This window comes from Salarias fasciatus, chromosome 17 (genome assembly GCF_902148845.1).
Source record: "Salarias fasciatus chromosome 17, fSalaFa1.1, whole genome shotgun sequence".
Classification (NCBI taxonomy): domain Eukaryota; kingdom Metazoa; phylum Chordata; class Actinopteri; order Blenniiformes; family Blenniidae; genus Salarias; species Salarias fasciatus.
This window is the reverse complement of record NC_043761.1, coordinates 14,941,331-14,959,405: the sequence shown is the minus strand read 5'-3', so window position 1 is coordinate 14,959,405 and position 18,075 is coordinate 14,941,331. Positions and strand designations below refer to the sequence as shown.

The window sequence follows — 18,075 nt, the reverse complement described above, 5'->3', positions numbered from 1 at the left end:
GGCGCTTTTATCAGCAACCGTGAAATCCAAGACTTATGATGCGTTAATGAAAAGTTGTTTTGAAAGTATAAGCACGATATACTGAACATGAATAAAGTCACCATTGAAGCTCAGACAGCCTGAAGGATGGAAGAATTTATTTACAAGTTTGGAATGGAGAGAAAGGTGAAGCTGTGGGAGGAAAGCAGGAGAATCCCACGCAGGCATAGGGAGAAGGTGCAAACTCCACATAGGACTGATATAACATTTTCAACAGGTATGCTCTGCAAGACAGGAAAAAAAACTTAAAGTCCATACCTACATAAATTCATGCACATGTTTCAACAGGGGTCAAAGTAAGAATTCCATTTCATGGAGTTAAATTAACTGTGTGATCATACATCGTCTGACAGCCTCTCAGTCCAGTCACACGTCATCCTACTGCTGCTATCAGTGTGTGTTCCATCCTCAAAATATACATTATGGAAGCCATGATTGAATCATTTGTCTGTAATTTTTATGTGTTAGGCCTAAGAGAAGTGAGGAAGTGCAGCCTGACTCTGAGGAGTATTCTGCGCCAAACGTACATGAAGAATTGGTGGCAAATGGGCCTGATGTGCTGCCGACAGACGGATCACCTTTGGCTCTGAGCCAGTAGCTGCTCTGCTCCCGTTTGGTTGCGATCGCACAGAAATAGTTGAACAACTTCCTGTGGAAACGGCTCAAGGACCATCGCTCCCCCTTTCTTTAGCGCTTCAGTTTCAAGGATACCTGAATGTCTGTTCTATTCGTTTACTTTCATCCTGGATGAAACAGGACCAAAAAAAAAAAAAAGATATTTTCCATAACTGGACTCTATGGATCAAATAAAACATGAAAAATCGCAACACTGGTGGAAATCAAATCCAGAGGAAAGCGGCTGGCAGCGACATGCCACCGCTCTGATGAGTTTCTGTTGGTTTATCGGAGAGGTCGAAGGCTGTGGCGTTCACATGGCGAGCAGGGACCGGTCGCCTTCGGCTGCTGTTCAGTGTCAGCCAACTTGGACCGAGGCGAAGCTTCTCCCGTTCGGACCACACAGCGTCCGTTCCGGCGCAGCGGCTTTCCGTCAGAGTCCTGTGGGAAAACATCGCTGGCGAGGCACCGCGTGACCTCCGGCGACACCGGCCAGCGCGCGGGGAGCTAGACGAAAAGACGACAGAAGACCGCAAAAAAATATAAAAAGAGTCATAAGCACCTTCAAATTATTACTGACACCAATGTGGAAATCCCCACAAAACAAATTTCTTTCTGTTTTCATCAGCAGCTGAAATATTTACGGCACCTTGAAAGACGTTTTAAAAGTCCGTCCATAAATAAAGGAGGCCTGTTCATCAGCTGGTATGACCGCTAAGCCACAACATTCTTCAGAGGTTTGTGAAAAAAGGGCAACCTCTGTTGTGTAACAAAGTGCTGAGCAGAGTTTTCTGCACTTTCATGAACAGCCGGCGACCGAACTCCCACAATGCTTCATATCCTCCAGCGAAGACCCTCCACAGGCCGGATCGATGGACAGGAAACATAAATGTTTCAATAGATAAGGCAGACGGAAATGTTTTTGATAACCTGAAAACGGCTTCTGCAAGCAAATGTCTTCATGTAAAAATAAATCCATGAAAGAAAGCAGCGACTCCCTGAATCATATTGAGGTTTTGCAGATCTTGATTAGTGCTAATATTTGGCCAGTCTGATCCAAGAAAACAAACCGGCGAGAGCGCAGTTGAAACATTAAATATCCTTTCAGCAAACATCTGTGGCGTTCTCATGAAAGCAGATTAGACTCTGGGATATAATGTGTGTGCTGCAGCGGAACTGAATTCAGACGAAAACTTGAAACTCTGATCACCAGTTTCCACTGATTCGCCGTCATTCTCTTCTTTCTTCCCCTCCGAGCAGAAGTCAGAGTGATTCTTCTCACTAGAAGCTCCTGATTGTGGCGCTGGCGCTTTGACGGTGTGTTACAGCGACACGCGGAGGAGCGGCGGCCGGCCGGACCGGATCAAAGCTCGGCCTGTATCGAGAAAGACGGCGTGAAATCGAAACTACACAATGTGGCGTCACGACCACCCGGAATGTTCCTCCTGGTGTGAAAAAAAAAAGAATCAGCCCTTTCTGGATGATGAAGAGACAAACAAGAGGAAAATCATGTGCATCTGTGTGTGTGTGTGTGTGTGTGTGTGTGTGTGTGTGTGTGTGTGGTCATTCATTGTGTAAATCCACTGAGGCCACAAGTCTGAAGAGTAATTTCTTTTTCCATTCAGCTGCCACTCAGGACTCATTTGCACCGCCTCTTTGATCATTTTCCATGAATCAATCCATACATGAAGCTGCATGGATTCCCGGAATGACACTAGTAAATGGGGGGGGGGGGGGGGGGGGGGGGGGGGGGGGGGGGGGGGGTGACTTGCCCAAGGGCACGTTGCTCAGGCCGTCATCCCGGCGTTGGAGCTACCACGTGTCCAGACCACCTGAGCCGCAGTCAGCCAGTGCGATCGGCCGCCGGGCGTCACATCCTGTACCGCCTGTCACGTTACGGGGAACTTCCTCCGCCGCCGCCGCCGCCGCCGGAGGACACTGCCGTGATGAGCAGGCCGCTTTATGAATGGACGCCTGTTATCCGGCAGATGAAAGCTCGTAATCCGCACGTACGCTAAGACCTGCTCGGCCTTCCCTCGCCACGCCAGGGTGTTTTTTTTTACCATTTTTTTTTCGTCCTCTCTCCAAAGTCCAAACGGATGCGTTCACTCCAGCAGGGATAAGCGGGCGGCAGTGGCGGGGGCTTCCCTGATGATGCTGGGGGAGGATTACCGGCCCGCTCTGCCACCTCTCTGCTAGATTATGACCTTCGGATTATGTCTGTATTTACGCCGGAACAGGGAGGGGGGGGAGGAAAAAAAAAAAAACGAAGACCGCCTTGACTTTGAAACCTTTGTATCACAGCTGTGACTTAATAAAATCTGATTTCGAGTTGTGAGTTTTTCTCCCCACAGCTGTGGCTGATTTATTTTTCTTTTCTTTCTGACATTTTTTTACCTTATGCTTTCTGTCTTTCTGTTTTTCTGTTGTCAGTTTGTTGGAAAACCTGATATTCAGTTGGTCCAAATTGGCCTCATATTGCTGCATTTGCATATCCTGCTGGCAGATGAACTGAAGGGACGGAGCATTTTCGGCATTTCTTCCTCTAAACTTGAATATGATGGAAAACACTCGCGTGCGGCTTCGGACCCATCCCTTTGTATGTTGTTCAGAGTCGTATGGATGCGGCGAAAACTGCAGAATAAATCAGTTTGAACTCTGGAAAGTGGCAGACAGATTGGAGCTTTAGTGGGTTAAACGCAGGAAAGTGACACAAGCGAATGTGTGTGTGTGTGTGTGTATGTGTGTGTGTGTGTGTAATCTGTGCGTGCCATCAGAGGAGCGGTGATTAACGCTCATCTCCACTTCCTGGTGGATTAGTCGGCCAGCATCGTGTGCGTCGTCACGGCAGCAGCGTCGCGGGGACAGTTGCCGCCGCTCCGTCCCTCGCAAGCCGACGGCCCCGCACCGGCACCGGGCCGTCGGCCGGGAGTCTGACAATCTGTGGAATTGCGATTTCACGACTGCGAGATAACAGGGAAGATATTGTCGGCCTTGTGGGCAAAACGGGAGATCTGACAGGTGATAAAGCGTTTTTCTGTCAGCGCCGGGGTTCACGCAAACATTCCCCGGCAGAAAAAAAAGTGCTTTGAGTGTTTTTGCCCAGAGGTCTGTTCAGTGTCGCGTGTGGCAGCGCTTCATCCAACACGGAGTCGGCTCCCGGCAGCGGAATGGACTGACGGAGGGACGGAGACGTAAAGCCTTGTTAGCGGTGGTAAAACCAGTCAAATCCGAACGTTTGTGAGTAAACCATGAAAGGAGCGGTTACATCAGAGGGCGACCTGACGGCAGGACAAACGCATTCGAACCGTTTCATGACAGATGAAACTGAGACACACACTACTTTCTTTTGTATACGTCTTCAATAGCATCTGTTATTCGGAGATGATCAATCGATGAAGTTTAATGAGGAAGCCTTCTGTGTGAACAAGAGGCGTCCCTGTGCGATCCGCAGCCTACAGGAGGGTTTGTACCGCTGGCCTAATGTAAATGTGCTGCTGGTCGCAGCCTGCGGCCTGCATTCGCTCATAAAACACATTTATTGCAGTTTTCATTACGCAACCCTCGCTCCATTAACGCAATCTAAACCCCACCGCAATCTCCACAACCATATCATGCGGTGCGACGATGAAGTCCAGCTATTAGCATCGCTTTAACCCGTTCCGCTGATGGTTTTCAGAGCCCCTCTGATGTCCGCTATGAATAAAGTTTTACTGCCGATGTTATGAAATGGTGAGTCGACACCTGCGGTGAAGCCAGGGTGTTCATCACGAGGCTCGCTAACGACGGCTAACAGACTCTCATTGTAGCGGCTCAAGCTTCCATTCCTGTGCGAGCACAGAGCAGTTTGCATGTTAAAACTGCGAAAATGAGGGGTTTCATTTAATTCGTGTTTGAAAATTTGCGACTGAAAGTGCTTTTAGTTGATTTTTCGTGTACATCCGGGGTGTGAAATACATTTTAGATCAAGGGCTGAAGGGAATATCAGTGACTGCTTTGGTATTTTTCACTAAAACTGGATGGCATTCTGTCCTTCCTTTTGTATTTTCTCGTGTAAAATTGTATATCCATCACAATGAAGAAACAAGGAGGCGTGTGCACTGATTGCGTGCTCCTCATGCTTGAATGAATGAATGAAGCACAGACTGTACTTCTTGGTGGACAGTTTGAATTTCAGCCTTCAGGCTTCAACACGGCTCGTGATCCAGTGATCTGAGGGGAGGGAAGGCTCGGAGGCCGAGGTCACCTCTGCAAAATGGATGTCAAAATGATTGAAAAAAATGAGTCACAGAATATATCGGCTAAGATTTATTCAGTTTCATATGAATGTCTCCACCTGATTTTAGAGCTGGTTATTCAGATGTGATCAATCAGGTAATATCACTGGTTGTACCTCAGATCCACTCCGCCGGCGGACATATTGGATCCATTTTTAGCTCAGCACAGTGCTCTGCTCTATATGAGAGGATGAAAGACGTTCACTATTAAAACCCCGGTTACATAAGAGGGACTGGACTGGCTGGAGGCTCCGAGAAATAAAAATCTGAGGACCCTTTTATTGCCGGGACGCCGTGGAACAATCGGACACTTGGCATCAGCCGATCGGGAACAAACTCACACTGGCACGACGATTTCAGGGTTTCACTGAATCCCCCCGGACAGGCTGTCAAGTGGTTTGCGTGCAATTTGACACTCAACGTCACAAGATTTTAAAAAATTTTTTTTTAATTGTGACAAAATGCTTTGCTATTTATACTGCAAGTGTTGAATCGAGGGGATTGTTCGCAGCTCCGTGTTGAGTGTCAGAGCGCAGTTTTTGCACAATGGCGGAGCTATTCTCCTGATTAACGGAAGAATTTTTCGTCCGACTCGGCTCGTTCCATGCGGACCCACTAATGATGCCTGCACGCATTCGTTCCCAGAGATGATGCCATATCTCAGAGACACATGTTCTCCCAGCGGCCTGGGACGAAATCCCATCTGTGACTCTCTCTCTCTTTTTCCTTCCCATCATTCAAAGAAAGAAGGAACTCAGGGGAAACACATTTTTAACTCTTATGTCAAAACCTGTAAATGTCTACTTAAATGTAACGTTTATAAAAAAAAAAAAGTCAAACGTCTCCATGTCAAATGCCGCCTCGTTCACATGACAACATTTCAAGCGAAAACACGTTGTTTTTGTGTTTTCGTTTCAGGAAGGTTCCGAGTTTACATGAAAATAGTGGCATGTTGTGTCAAATAGCACGTTTGGCCACTAGTGGCTGCTGTTGGACAGATGGTGAAGTTGGACATAAAGCTAGCCGGTCCCAGGAGAGTCGGTATTGGGAACCATTTCTTTTACTGTCAGAAAAACAGCCGTGGTGAACACAGTAGCATCTTGACAGAAAGGTTTTGTTTTCAAACGTTTAAATGGTGACAGAGTTCAGACCGTTTTTTCAAGTGAGACCAGGAAACTTTCAGTGAGTTTTTGGACTCTGCAGCTTTTTGAAAAATGCTCCGTCTCCGTGTAAACGGGGGAAAGCACAACTTTTTCGGAACGCTGCTACTGTGCATGCACACCAATAGTTCCTCTGCACATGCTCAGTAGATGGACAGTCAGAACCATGCCCCGGAGTGTCATGACTTCCAGTTCATATTGTTCCGGGAATTGATATTTTTTGAATTGACAATCGCCATTATTAACAATCCAACTTGGTCGTCTCTCCATACAAACGTCCGAGTCTTCCCCTGTAATGTTTTCAGTGTATTGTTCTCTCATGTGTGTGTTGGTTCACTGCAAAACACACAACAGCACTGACTAAAACTACATCGTTTTCAGTATTTTTGCCATTGCCATGTAATGTTTCGAAACTTTTCTGAAACAAATCACCAAATTAATAAGGAGTTTCTTTTTGGTGCCTTCTAAAATAGTGTAATACTTAGTTTTCTCTTTTCCTATTTAACAAACATGCATCCATGCAGCATCTCTGGCACATCTTCACACACGCACACACACACACATCAGCGGCTGCACTCTGCTGGCATCAGCATCGTGCGCTACGAGACGGCGGATCGACTCCACGGCGGCAGGCGACATGGGAAAGAATTTGGGAGCTATTCCCAGCCACGATTCTCATTTTCCCATATGTCAAAGTTTTGATTCACTCGCAGCCGGCGGGAGTGAACCGCAGAGTTCTGCATCCAACCGGAATCCACGGACGGAATCCGGAGGTGACTGATTGGATTCAACAAATCTTTCTGGATGATGAAACGTTGGAAACATGACTCGGCTGAGAGAAGCTCGTTCTGCGTTTTTGAGTAAAACTTTGCGGCGGATTCCACATGGTTTAGTCAACAGCGGGGAGCCTAATTTTAGCCTTGGGTCTCATAACTTTATTCCTAAAATGCAGTAATTCTCTCCTGGGAACCAGCAGTTTGTCATTTTCCCCTGCAAAGCTGCTTCCGTGCAGCTACCGTCTGCACAGTCTCCACGGCGGCGAGACTGAAGCCGTCTCAGGATAGGCTGCCGCTTTAAAGACCCTTGTTTTATTGAAGACGTTGATGCAAAGACGGTCGGACCGCCGCGAAGCAACTGTGATGTAAAGGATGTTACACAAGATCAGAGTTTTCCTCGCAACCGCTGCTCGGTGTCGGGTTTCTCTTAGAATTACTTGATCCTTTGAGTTTGAATGACTTTTTCAGGCATGGACAGCCACCAAAGAAGAAGAAGCAAAGAAGCTTTAATCTAAAACAGTCACTATTTCACCGAGCTCCTGTTTACCAGAACAATAACACTGTTATTTTTGGCCTTTTGGATTTCTTGGTGTTTTTCATGTGGAATAAATCTGAGTTTAATCGAAGTTGTCTGAGCCAAACCTAACAAAAGTTGTGTTTTCAGCGGCTCTGAGCACCACCGTCATGTAAACAGACACCCAAGATGCAGCGAAGGTTTTCTGTTTTCCCTTGGAATCGGTTCCAAGCTGTGATCGACAATAAAATTAGTCCGCATTCACAGCATAAACGTCCTTGTTTCAATGTTTTAAAGTTTTGTTCTACCTGTCTTTTTAATGTTTCTCCCTGAAAACATCCTGAGAGCTTTTTTGTTACACTTCCAGCTTTTAAAGAAGTAAGTAGTAACTGTAATCACTGACTGATGGAATGATTTCCCTCTTATTAAGACTATAACACAAAGGAAATCAGCTAGTGGAAAGAGAGTGCAGAAACATCCATCCATCTTCTAGATTCCTGTGAAAAAAAAAAGGTGAGAAAGAAATCCTTGACCTCTGTCTTGGCGTCGAAGTGAAATGAGATCCTATTATTGCGCAGCCTGCAGAGGCTCCGGAGCAGCGGCCAAACACACTCCTTTCATCAGGAAGCATCGCCGCATGAGGAATCCAGAGAAACAACGAAAAACTCCAGAGACTCAAAACGCGGAAATCCCAAATACTTTCTCACACAGCCGACTCTGAAAGACGAACACAGTGAAAGATGAAAGAGTGGAAGTCGTAATGACTTCTTTCTTTTCTCTCTTTCTCTCTCCACGCATCATTTCCAGATCAGGCCCGGTTTTGACATGGCGTCCGCCGGCCGCTCCAACACTTCACTCGCTCTCCTCCGTCATCGTGTCGGAGTTCCTACAGTCGGACAGCGTTACAACTTTTTTTGGTCCATTTGATGATTTAACGACATTAATTTTAACAAAATCGGGTCAATTTATAACAAGAAAGTCATTGGTTCAAGTCCATGGCGAACTTTCTGTGGGGAATCTGAGAGTTAGACCTTCTCAAGAGCAGCTTCACCTCAGTTTGAGAATCCAGGACTGGACTTTGTGCAGTGAAGGCATCTCTAATTCCTGAGCTGCTGACGGAGGAGACGGGACTCTGCTGTCCTCAATCCTTTCCTCCGCCTCGTCATGCAGGACAGGACCTCACTAATAATTCATGGTGTGTGTCTGTCCTGCTTGACGGATGTGAAAAAAAAAAAAAAAAAAATGCTGCCGACATGTCTGGGTCGAGAGCAGATGGGAGGAGAGCCCCGTCTGAACGCGGCGGCGGGAGCGACGGATGGATGGAGTGGAGGAGCGAGGAAGAGGAGAGCGAGTGTGCAGCGCAGAGAGACTTGTCAAAACTTGGCCTCTTTGCTGCTTCACGGATTGCTTTTAGCAGAGCGCTGGCTCCGGCACAGCTCGGGCTCCCAGCCAGCGTGCCCGAGTGCGTGTGCACGTTTCACATCAAATGCATAAAATAATTTAGCAAACCGATCAGATGTGTGATTGCTTTTAACAGCAAAGAAAACAGATTCAGCAAATTTTCCATGAAGACAACTCAATTATTTCCAAGTCCACGTCCATTTCCAAGGACGACACTTCCAACGATTCCCAAAAGTTTAAGATTTATTGCAGGGAAGCAACAGAGAAATAATCTGCCAAACACGAACCATCCCACCATTTTCTATATAATTTATCACCAGAAGATTACAGGTTAATGAATTTGTAATCATTTTCTTTCATCAACTGAAACAATACAGACATTTTAGTTTCTTAAGGTTATTATGGCTCCGTTCAACCAGTTTGGACAGAATGTGACCCCTGATCACTAACGGATCTGCAGATCCCAGTGATCGAGTCCTCTGGTGGACGGTCCAGTCCTCCTGTCTACCCTCTGTACATCCCGGAGCCTGACCACTGAGTCGCCGCACAGCGATAGAGATGTCGGTTTTAATCCGATTAACAATTTAATCCCAGTGCAACGGAATGAAATGTAGTGTTTGATGCACGTGGCCCACTGAAACGGTTTCCTCATCTCCACACACACACACACACACACACACACACACACACACACACACACACACACGCGCGCGCGCACACACACAGAGCGTAGTTTCTGTAGGGCATGTTACTATACATTACATTTAAAAGGAAAAGGCTCATGTTACTGTCAGGGAATCACATGACTCTTTCTACAGGCCAGACAGACTGTCTGTGTGTGTGTGTGTGTGTGTGTGTGTGTGTGTGTGTGTGTGTGTGGTGTGTGTGTGTGTGTGTGTGGTGTGTGTGTGGTGTGTGTGTGTATGTAATCTTTCTCACAATGTGAGTCACTTTTGTCCATTTATGGTGTGGTATTTAATATTTAACGTGCCGTTAAGTGTAAATCCATTCCAGGAATCAATAAAAATACCTCCTCATCTCATGAAATTGTAGATATTGGTTCTGATGCGATGCGAAGATGTGATCTTTGAAACATCTGCTTGGACAGCGAGAGAGATAATGGAGGGAAGTCATGAGGGAAATGATGATGGGAGAATGATGTGAGGATTAAAAAAAAAAAAAAAAACCTCCCTTTCTGTTCCCGGCCTCTCAGTCTGAGATGCTAATTCAGTAATTGATCCTGGGAAGCAGTGTGTGTGTGTGTGTGTGTGTGTGTGTGTGTGAGAGAGTGTGTGTCTGGGGTTACAGCACTTCTTGTTCTGGATCAGGGACATGGAAGAGGAGGAACGCTCTCCCCCTGGGAACAGAGAAAGAGGGGAGGCGGAAATTACAGAAAGAGGAGAGAGAACTGAATACAGAAGTAGAGACGAGAGGAAAGGAAGACAAGTCTGAAAAAAAAAACCTTGATAATGGTCTGGAAAGAGGTGGAGTATAGTCTAAAATCTTCTCCCAAAATTATGTCATATACTGCCAAAAGAGCAGCCAAAGCACTAAAAGCTAAAGCTCTAAGTACTAAATGAAGTCAATGAGCTGGAGATAAGCTGTAAGAAAGAGAAGCTGATGTTTATTTAAGGCTGCAGAGGAATTACAGATAGTGTCAGCAACGCTATTTAAACTGGAAATCTTTCATGACCGACTTATTTGAGGATTACCGAGGAAGGCCGTCCGCAGAGCCAGACGGTAGCTTTCCTCCGGTTGACTCCATGCTGGTCTTCACAAGTCCTGATATATTATTAAAGGATAAAATATTTGGTAAGCATCCGACGTGTTGAATTCTGCATCCGACGTGTTGATTTCTGCTCCAGCTGGCAGCCCGCCACATCTCTGGTGTTACACCATGAAAAACAAGCGAGAGAACAAACAAACCTGCCCGGCCGCCTATAAATCTCCCGCCGATAGCGCCCTGTGAGAGGTGTTGAAAAGCCGAGACCACACCGGCATGTAAACAGACCTCGGAGACTCCTCCGTGGACCGGGACACGCCGGGCAGCAGAGGTGGAATTCCCAGAGGAAGATAGTTTGAGGAATTCTTTCTTTTAATGTTCAAAGCTCGGTTAATCCTCAATAAAAACAGGTCTGAGGTGTGACCGGCTGCTGGAACGAGCCGGCCCGCCGAGGCAGTCTGGAGAAACAAGTGGAGCGAGGTTCGCTCCTTCTCTCTCACACGGGTGAAAATACGGGGAATCCACCAGAAAGTGGAGAGAAATATTTATATATTATGTAGATTTTGATTAAAAGAGTATTTATTATTTTGTTTTAGCTCATCTTTTCTTCATCTTTTCAGATGCAGTTTTCTTCTTATTCTGTCCGCTTTTGCTATTACAGATTATTAAAAAAAATCTGTAATTATTTATTGCATATAATCCCAGCTGTATATGCTGAAGTTGATGATGAGCTGTTCCCAGTTTTTTCCTTGAGTTGCTTTCAACACATCTCTTCCAACAATATTGCAAAACCTGGAAAATAAGCATGCACTTTATTTCTAATAAAAATAATGAAAGTCACCTTTTACACTTCAAAATTTTTTCGCCAACATAACTATAATCAGGTCCTCTTTTTCTGAAAAACACTGCATGTCATGGGTGACTGGCTGGGAATCAAACTAATATGTTTGATTTGAAAAAAAAAATATTTGGAGAAACTTCAGCCCACAGACATGGGAAAAAAGTTGATTGTTGTTGACTGTGGTGTGTAGTGTGTGAGTGTGTGAGTTCTTTTTTTGGTGTTGTTTCCAAGTGTTGTCGACTTCAGATCAGAGGAAATGGCAAAAAAGACCACTCTGTAACTTTAAATGTCTTTAACGCTGCTCATGTTTTATTTTGTTTCGTTTTTGTTTTCTTTTTAAAGATCCCGTTTGGATTATAATTCTACCCCGTCACAAGAGTTGACTTTTTATAGTTCCTGAGTTGCGGGGGTGGGGCCCGTCTCACATTCCTCCTGTTGTCTCCTGTTAAACTGAACTAATTTCACTGTTTCTCTTTTTCCATTTCCTGTGTATGAACAGGAGGCAAAGGCCAATCAGCAGGAAGACCAGAAAGACGATCAGGGCGATCCCAGCCGCCTTTAGCTTCCTGGCGTTGATGCTGGGGTCCTGAACCTGGACCAGGTACTGGATCACCCTCCTTCGGTGCATTTTGCCTCTGATGTTTTCCACTGTCTCACACGTGTAGAGGCCAGCGTCTGTTGCGGAGGGGATGGTGATAAGACCCTGACTGATCGGGGTGTGTCGAGGACCGGGGTTGAGGATGTTCTCTGAAAAGCGCCAGCTGGTTGGGAGGTTGGTGTCAGGACGACACGGCAGGAAGTGAGCGCTGTTGATCGTGAGGACGACAGCTTCTGGTAACTTTGTCGGCAAAGAAGGTGGACACATGCTGGGGTCTCCATCACGTAGGCTCTGGAACCAGGACGATGCTCCAGCAGCAGGTGCGCAGTTGCCTCGGATCTGGTCCCATCCGCAGTACGGGTCCCTGGCGAGGATGCAGTCGTCACATGACAGGTAGCGGCCGCAGTCCCGAGCGTCGATCTGGGCCAGGGCGTTCCTGGTGCCGCTGTACAGCTGACCTGTTTGGGAGAGTTCGATGAACTGAACAGGCAGCGGGTCTTCAAAGAGCTGCAGCTCCTCGATGACGCGCCCCTCCTCATCCTGCGGCTTCACTGCCTTCAGCAGCGAACCGGACTCTGTGCCGATGAGCATCATCTGGTGCCGCTGTCCGTCCGGAGCTGAGACTTGGTCAATGACAATTTTTGTGAACTTTGTGGACGACTGGACGAGGAGAGGTTTGCCGGTTATTGGTGTTACTACCCCCTCCATCAGAGAGTGGTTCCTCGCAAACATCAGATGTTGGTTAGAAAGATTCAATGATGTCCTCCGACCTGCGGCTCGCGCTTCGTCGTTAATGCACGAGCCAGGGCGAGGGGACGGCTCATCTCCTGTGAATCTCACCCAGCTTCCTGTTTCCGTCTCAGTCAGAAACCTCCCACTGAGCACTGTGCTGATATCCGACAGTCGGTAAGCACAGACGGCAGAATGGCTGACGGCTCCAGAGTGCTGTGGGTTGGACGTGAAGGTGGCATAGAAGATGCTTTCCTTCCAGTTACTCTGATTTTGGAGGAGAAAAACATCCTGCACCAGAGCTGATGAGCCAGCATCTCCGAATGGACAGTCAAGCCGGGCTTTTACAAATGAGGTCCACCTTTGCTGGAGAGTCCGCCTGCCTCCAAGATCACTCTTACACACTCGAGCGATCCTGGAGACAGGGAGGTTTCCACGCCAGTCTTCAACAGCATTTTCAGTCATGAACAGGAAGACTTGGTCGTCCTCTCCGTTGTCGCTGTATTTGCTGGCTTCCAGAAGGTTGATGGAAATCATGGTGGGCTCATTGAGCCACGAGCGTTTCATCTCAGTCCTGACAGGGATTGCTCCATGTTTCTGGAACACCACGTCTGTGCTCAGAAAGTTGGATGTGGTGGCGGAAAACAAGGTGCTTTTGTCCATCAGAGAGGCAAAGCGCTGGTTTGGGTCAAACGGGACTTTTCCTTTTCCACTCAGCTCTTTTCCTAACAGTGAGACTTTTCCATTTGCTATGGTCAAGTAGTCACACGAAGGGCTGAACGCGTTGGTCCCGCATGCTAGCATTCGACCTCCGTTCATGCTGTGTAGGACCTTGATGAAATTGTGACAGTCTTCACTCTTCTTGCCCTTCATTTGGCATTGGGCTTTGTCTGCCGGGCTGGCGGTCCACTGGACCTCGCCGGTCTTCTTGCTGATATCATCTGACCTGAGGGTGAGTATTTTCCCCCTGGCACCAACGACCAGCTGGCCAATGTCGTCTCTCAGCAGTAAAGAGCTCAAACCGCTAGCGTCGGATTCTTGAAACCGTTTAGATTTAACGTGGTTGAAAGGGACGGTCCTACGTGGGATGCTGTACACGGCAAACCCTTGACTTAGAAGGAGCAGGAGATAAAGAAATAGCCGAAGAAAATTCATCTTGCTTCTGAGAAAATCTAGTACTGTCAGCGCTATCGAGAGCTTATTTTCTTCACGAGAGTCTAAAGAGATGTGAATCCAATCATGGCTGCGTCTAGCAAAGAGTCTGGCTGTGCTGTGACATCACACATACCAAAGGAACATTGACCAGTCATGTGATGAGCTCATCGGAAGGAATTCGCTGTTGCCTAGCAACTGTTTCTCTCCCAGCTAGGCCTGTGTTTCAGCCCTGGAATTGTGCTCTGGAATGCTTGTGTAACAGGGAATATGTTTAATACATTCCACTTGCATGATTGGAATTATTCTTGTGTGGCTCAGTGGCGCCCTCTCCAGCGTGGGGGTGTGTAACATGTTGGTTGCATGTCGTCCGTTCTGGAGAGACGCTCACGAGGTAGGTCGCACAAAACCATGCTCGCTTCTAACATCCCATTTCTGCACATATTTTCAGTTTATTTCTTAACATTTGTATATTATTTTGAGTTGTACTGTCACATTGACATTTTGTTTAGGTTGCAAGCGTGAGTAATGTCGGTTTGACATGAGGGTTTGGACAGGTCACAGGTCACAGGTCAACAACAGCACGCTGAGCCAATATGGTGCAGCCACAGTAAACTACAGCAGCCTCCTGTTTCTCTTGACTCCTGGGTGAGGCGGAGAGGATGGAGGTGAGGTGGAGGGGTGTGGTCTGCAGCAGGAACCCCTCCAGCTGTCGCTGTGTCTTCAGTCTGCTGCTGACTTTCAGCTGTTCTTCATTGTCTGTGTCCTCTGTTCATTTAACAGAGGGGAAAAAAAAAGATACGTGGCTTCACCGGCAAATGGAGAGTGAAATAAATCCAACACACACACGCGACTCACAGCACTCTCCCGGGTTGCGAGGTGCAGTGTGTTTGTGGATGTAAATGAAAAGCACGAGGCCGAGCTGTCCGTACTGATGAGCAGGATGGAGATTAGACGACTCAATAATTCTGCTTTCAATTTGCCGACCCTGGAAGGTCACTTTCAGCTCTTTCCCGACATCTGTGCCAGAGAGACACAGAGTGTAAAACTGAAACTCAGACGCAATCACTCAGGTCAGAGTTGAAAAAGACCATTTTGTTTTCAGGTGTTCACACACACAGTTTTGACTGAGTACACAGTAAATAAATCTAGATCAGAGCAGCTTCACCCTGAAAGAACGCTGTAATTGTTTTAAACCACTTGTAGTCAAAGCTTGTAGTCGCTCATTTATGAATTTGTCTTTTTAAATGTTTGTTGTTTGGAAAAGCACACACGTCAGTGTGTCGTTCTTTTACATGGATGAACTCTCAACTCAGAGGGAAAATCTGTTCTTCATCACTTTGAGCTCAGTCGCCGACCCGGGCCGGAGTTTCAGTTTTAGTGGGAAAAGAGGGCGAAATGTCAGCAGAAAGCAGCAGCCGGTCAAATCATCAGCAGGCAAATCCCGCCGAGACGCTGGGAGCTGACAGCAGTGACGGCCTTAAGCAAAGAGGGGCTGCCGTAAAGCTGCAGGGGGGCCGGGTTCACACGAGGAGGCTGCTTTCACTGTGAATCAACCCCCCCTAAGAAAACCTTCACAGGAATCGGTGTAGAGTGTATTTAAGTTGCAGGATTGTGGACCGTGTGTGGCGCACAATGAAATGGTAGCCGGCTAGTTATAAGACAACGTCATTTCACTCTGACTGGCACAATAAAGGAATATTATCAATAATCCCAAAAGCCTCACTTAATTTCCCCTAAGGGGGATTAATGAAGTCGGTTTTGTTTCTAAGCTGCTGTTCACTCCTTCCACTCACTGATTTCACTCTGTCCTGTTCCGCTTTTCAGTTCAGATCATTTCCAGAATCTGCTCTGCAGTTTGTGTAAATCTGGTTGTGGTCTGCAGGAACCGCAGAGTCTTGTAGAAACTTTGGAGAGCTAAATGGGCCGTGAAAAAAATTACAAATAATATCAAATAATTACAAACAAACCTTTCTCACACTGCTTTTCTGCAGACTGATTCACGTTCCCAGAAAAGATGTTTCATAAGTTGCTATATTATCGTGAATTTAATGCCTTGTTGGAATTGAATGAAAATAAGGTTTCGTGGAGAGCAGTGAAAAAGCAAAGCTTCTATGTGGAGTTTGCATGTTTTCCCTGCATGTCTCCAGCTCGGATCCCTCCTTTGTCAAATGCTGGGGAAACAAATGAATGCATGGAAACGCATCTTAGTTTTTCAGTCATCTGGAGCAGATGTGATAGAACTCTGACACTATGGCCCCATTTACGCCACATTTGAGGTGAAAATGCATCGTCGTTGCAAAGAAGAGCCACGGCGATGGTGCACCTGCGCGGTGCCAGCGTTTTCAAGAGGTTGCATTGTTTCAAAACAGAACTCATCCTGCACTGACTTCTCCGGACCAAATCAGCACCTATCATTTGCCTCAAGCTCGTAGATTTATACCCTGAACCGGCGTGCAGTATGTCCTGACCTTCTGGATGTCGAAGAGCGAAACATGCAGCCACTTTGGCAGATTAACACGAGTCACATTCAAACAAATCAGTTCCGCTCCACCGAGGACAGATTATCTAAATCAAGGGATAAATTGGATTTTTAACCCACACATGACCCAGGATGGATTTTTTTTTTCCAGGGTTAACACGCAAAACCCATCAGCAAAAAACTTCCTGCTGTGCAAATCCCATCGCAGATTATTAAACTATAATCTAATTTCTTACCAGGAGGCAGACTGAACCTTCCTTCACCTCTCATTATCGTTCTTGTTGACCTGATCTCGTCCTCATTGTTGCTCTGTGGACCGGCAGCCACCCCGCTCGTCTGTAAAAGGAAACATGTTGCAGTTATTTGTGTTTTAATTCTCTGTGTCAGCCGGCTGGCATTGTGTGCTGGAGTGTACGGAGTGATGGATCACTGCGGCCCATTGACTCCGAGCGCCACTCCCTCGTCTTTATTCATTCAACGCCGCTGCTCTCGGGAGCGGCTCTACTTTTCCGGACTAAATTGTAGTCGTGTCTTTATTTTCGCAGCACTTAGTCGAGCCTTTGAAAGTTAAACAGAGCAAACAGTGAACCAGACAGACAAAGGGCAGGGAGGCCGGATTAGAAATGTGCTGCATCATGGAGCAGGTGAGATTAGACACGGGAGGGAAACGAAACTGCATCTTAGGTTGTTTGTTTTCCAGGAATCTTCCGGATCCCTGGGTCGTCGAGGGATTTCTGTGGAGAAAGATCAATTCATCGATTTAGGTCAAGTGGGATTAGCAGATTGCTCATCGCATGTCAGTGCTTTTGGAAACGGGATGGAGGTTTCCCTCCGGGACTCCTTCATTAACTGTCATGGGACTGTGGCAGGATGCAGATATTTCTGTGGGAGTTGGGCGGGATAGGAGTTACAATCCGATTCCCTCTCGATTTTTATGGGCAAATGTGGAAATTAACATTCAACTAAATGACAATTGGGTTTATTTTTGGATTTTGCACAAAAAAAGTTGCTTGTTTTTGTTCCAATTTCTAAAGCCTGTTACATCTGTCTGATATACTGTTTCATCCAACTCAGGGTTGTGGGGGATTTAGTGGATCACAGCTCGATACAGTCCGTTTATACGTGATGCACGATGCTCTGGGGTTGGTCGGCTCTCCTACATCATGGGGCACATTTAAGAAACTCCACCTGTGATCCAGATGATGGTGGAGAAAACATTATTGAAGAATCACTGTTAAATTCGAGTGTGTTGAGGTGTCGTCCTCGTCAGCTATTGTTCTTGTTTAGCCAATAAAAACATCTTTTACATCTTTATCACATTCTAACACCGTAGTTTAATGCACTTTAGGACAATGGGGTCACACAGTGTCTCCCAGTTAAAGACATACCTTGTTGACAAAAGTGACTCTTGTTTTCTGCTCCAGATATCTGTCGAACAGCTGTGAACACTGGAATATGTTACATCACAGTAGAATAACCTGACTGTGTTACTGTGCTTTGTTATTTTAGTCAGGAATCGCGTTTGGACAGCTATGGCATCATTAAAGGAAGATTTTCAGTGTCCACTGACTCTCTGACCAGAGCAGCCGTCGTGGATAAGTGGTTCCAGCTTTCCCGTTTCGACTCACAATCCGAAATAAAGACATTTTCGGATCGTTCAACAACAAATTATCATTTTATGGTGCAAATTTAGCTGGCGATTGGATTTTAAACACTAAATACTTCTTTTACCAGTTTTGAACTGGTTTCATGGATGTGTGGATTAGAA

General features: G+C 46.4%; 1 protein-coding gene across 1 annotated transcript; it reads right to left on the bottom strand.

Moving 5' to 3' along the window:
* Positions 1–10,106: 10,106 nt before the first annotated feature.
* LOC115404670 (semaphorin-4E-like) lies at positions 10,107–14,238 on the bottom strand. The gene is made up of 4 exons (XM_030114074.1): positions 14,217–14,238; positions 12,785–13,779; positions 11,873–12,604; positions 10,107–10,139 (listed from the first exon to the last, which is right to left on the bottom strand). The coding sequence occupies exons 1-4, from the start codon at positions 14,236–14,238 to the stop codon at positions 10,107–10,109; spliced, it is 1,782 nt and encodes a 593-aa protein (XP_029969934.1).
* Between the last annotated feature and the right edge of the window lie 3,837 nt (positions 14,239–18,075).

What these genes read in the sequence shown, in the direction of transcription:
- LOC115404670 (XM_030114074.1), bottom strand. Translation starts at nt 14,238, where the DNA reads ATGGTTTTGTGCGACCTACCTC. An exon ending in AGACGGAAACAGGAAGCTGG is followed by an intron (nt 12,605 to 12,784) that starts GTGAGATTCACA and finishes CTCCTCGTCCAG; the next exon opens with TCGTCCACAAAGTTCACAAA. An exon ending in TCGCCCTGATCGTCTTTCTG is followed by an intron (nt 10,140 to 11,872) that starts GTCTTCCTGCTG and finishes CTCTGTTCCCAG; the next exon opens with GGGGAGAGCGTTCCTCCTCT.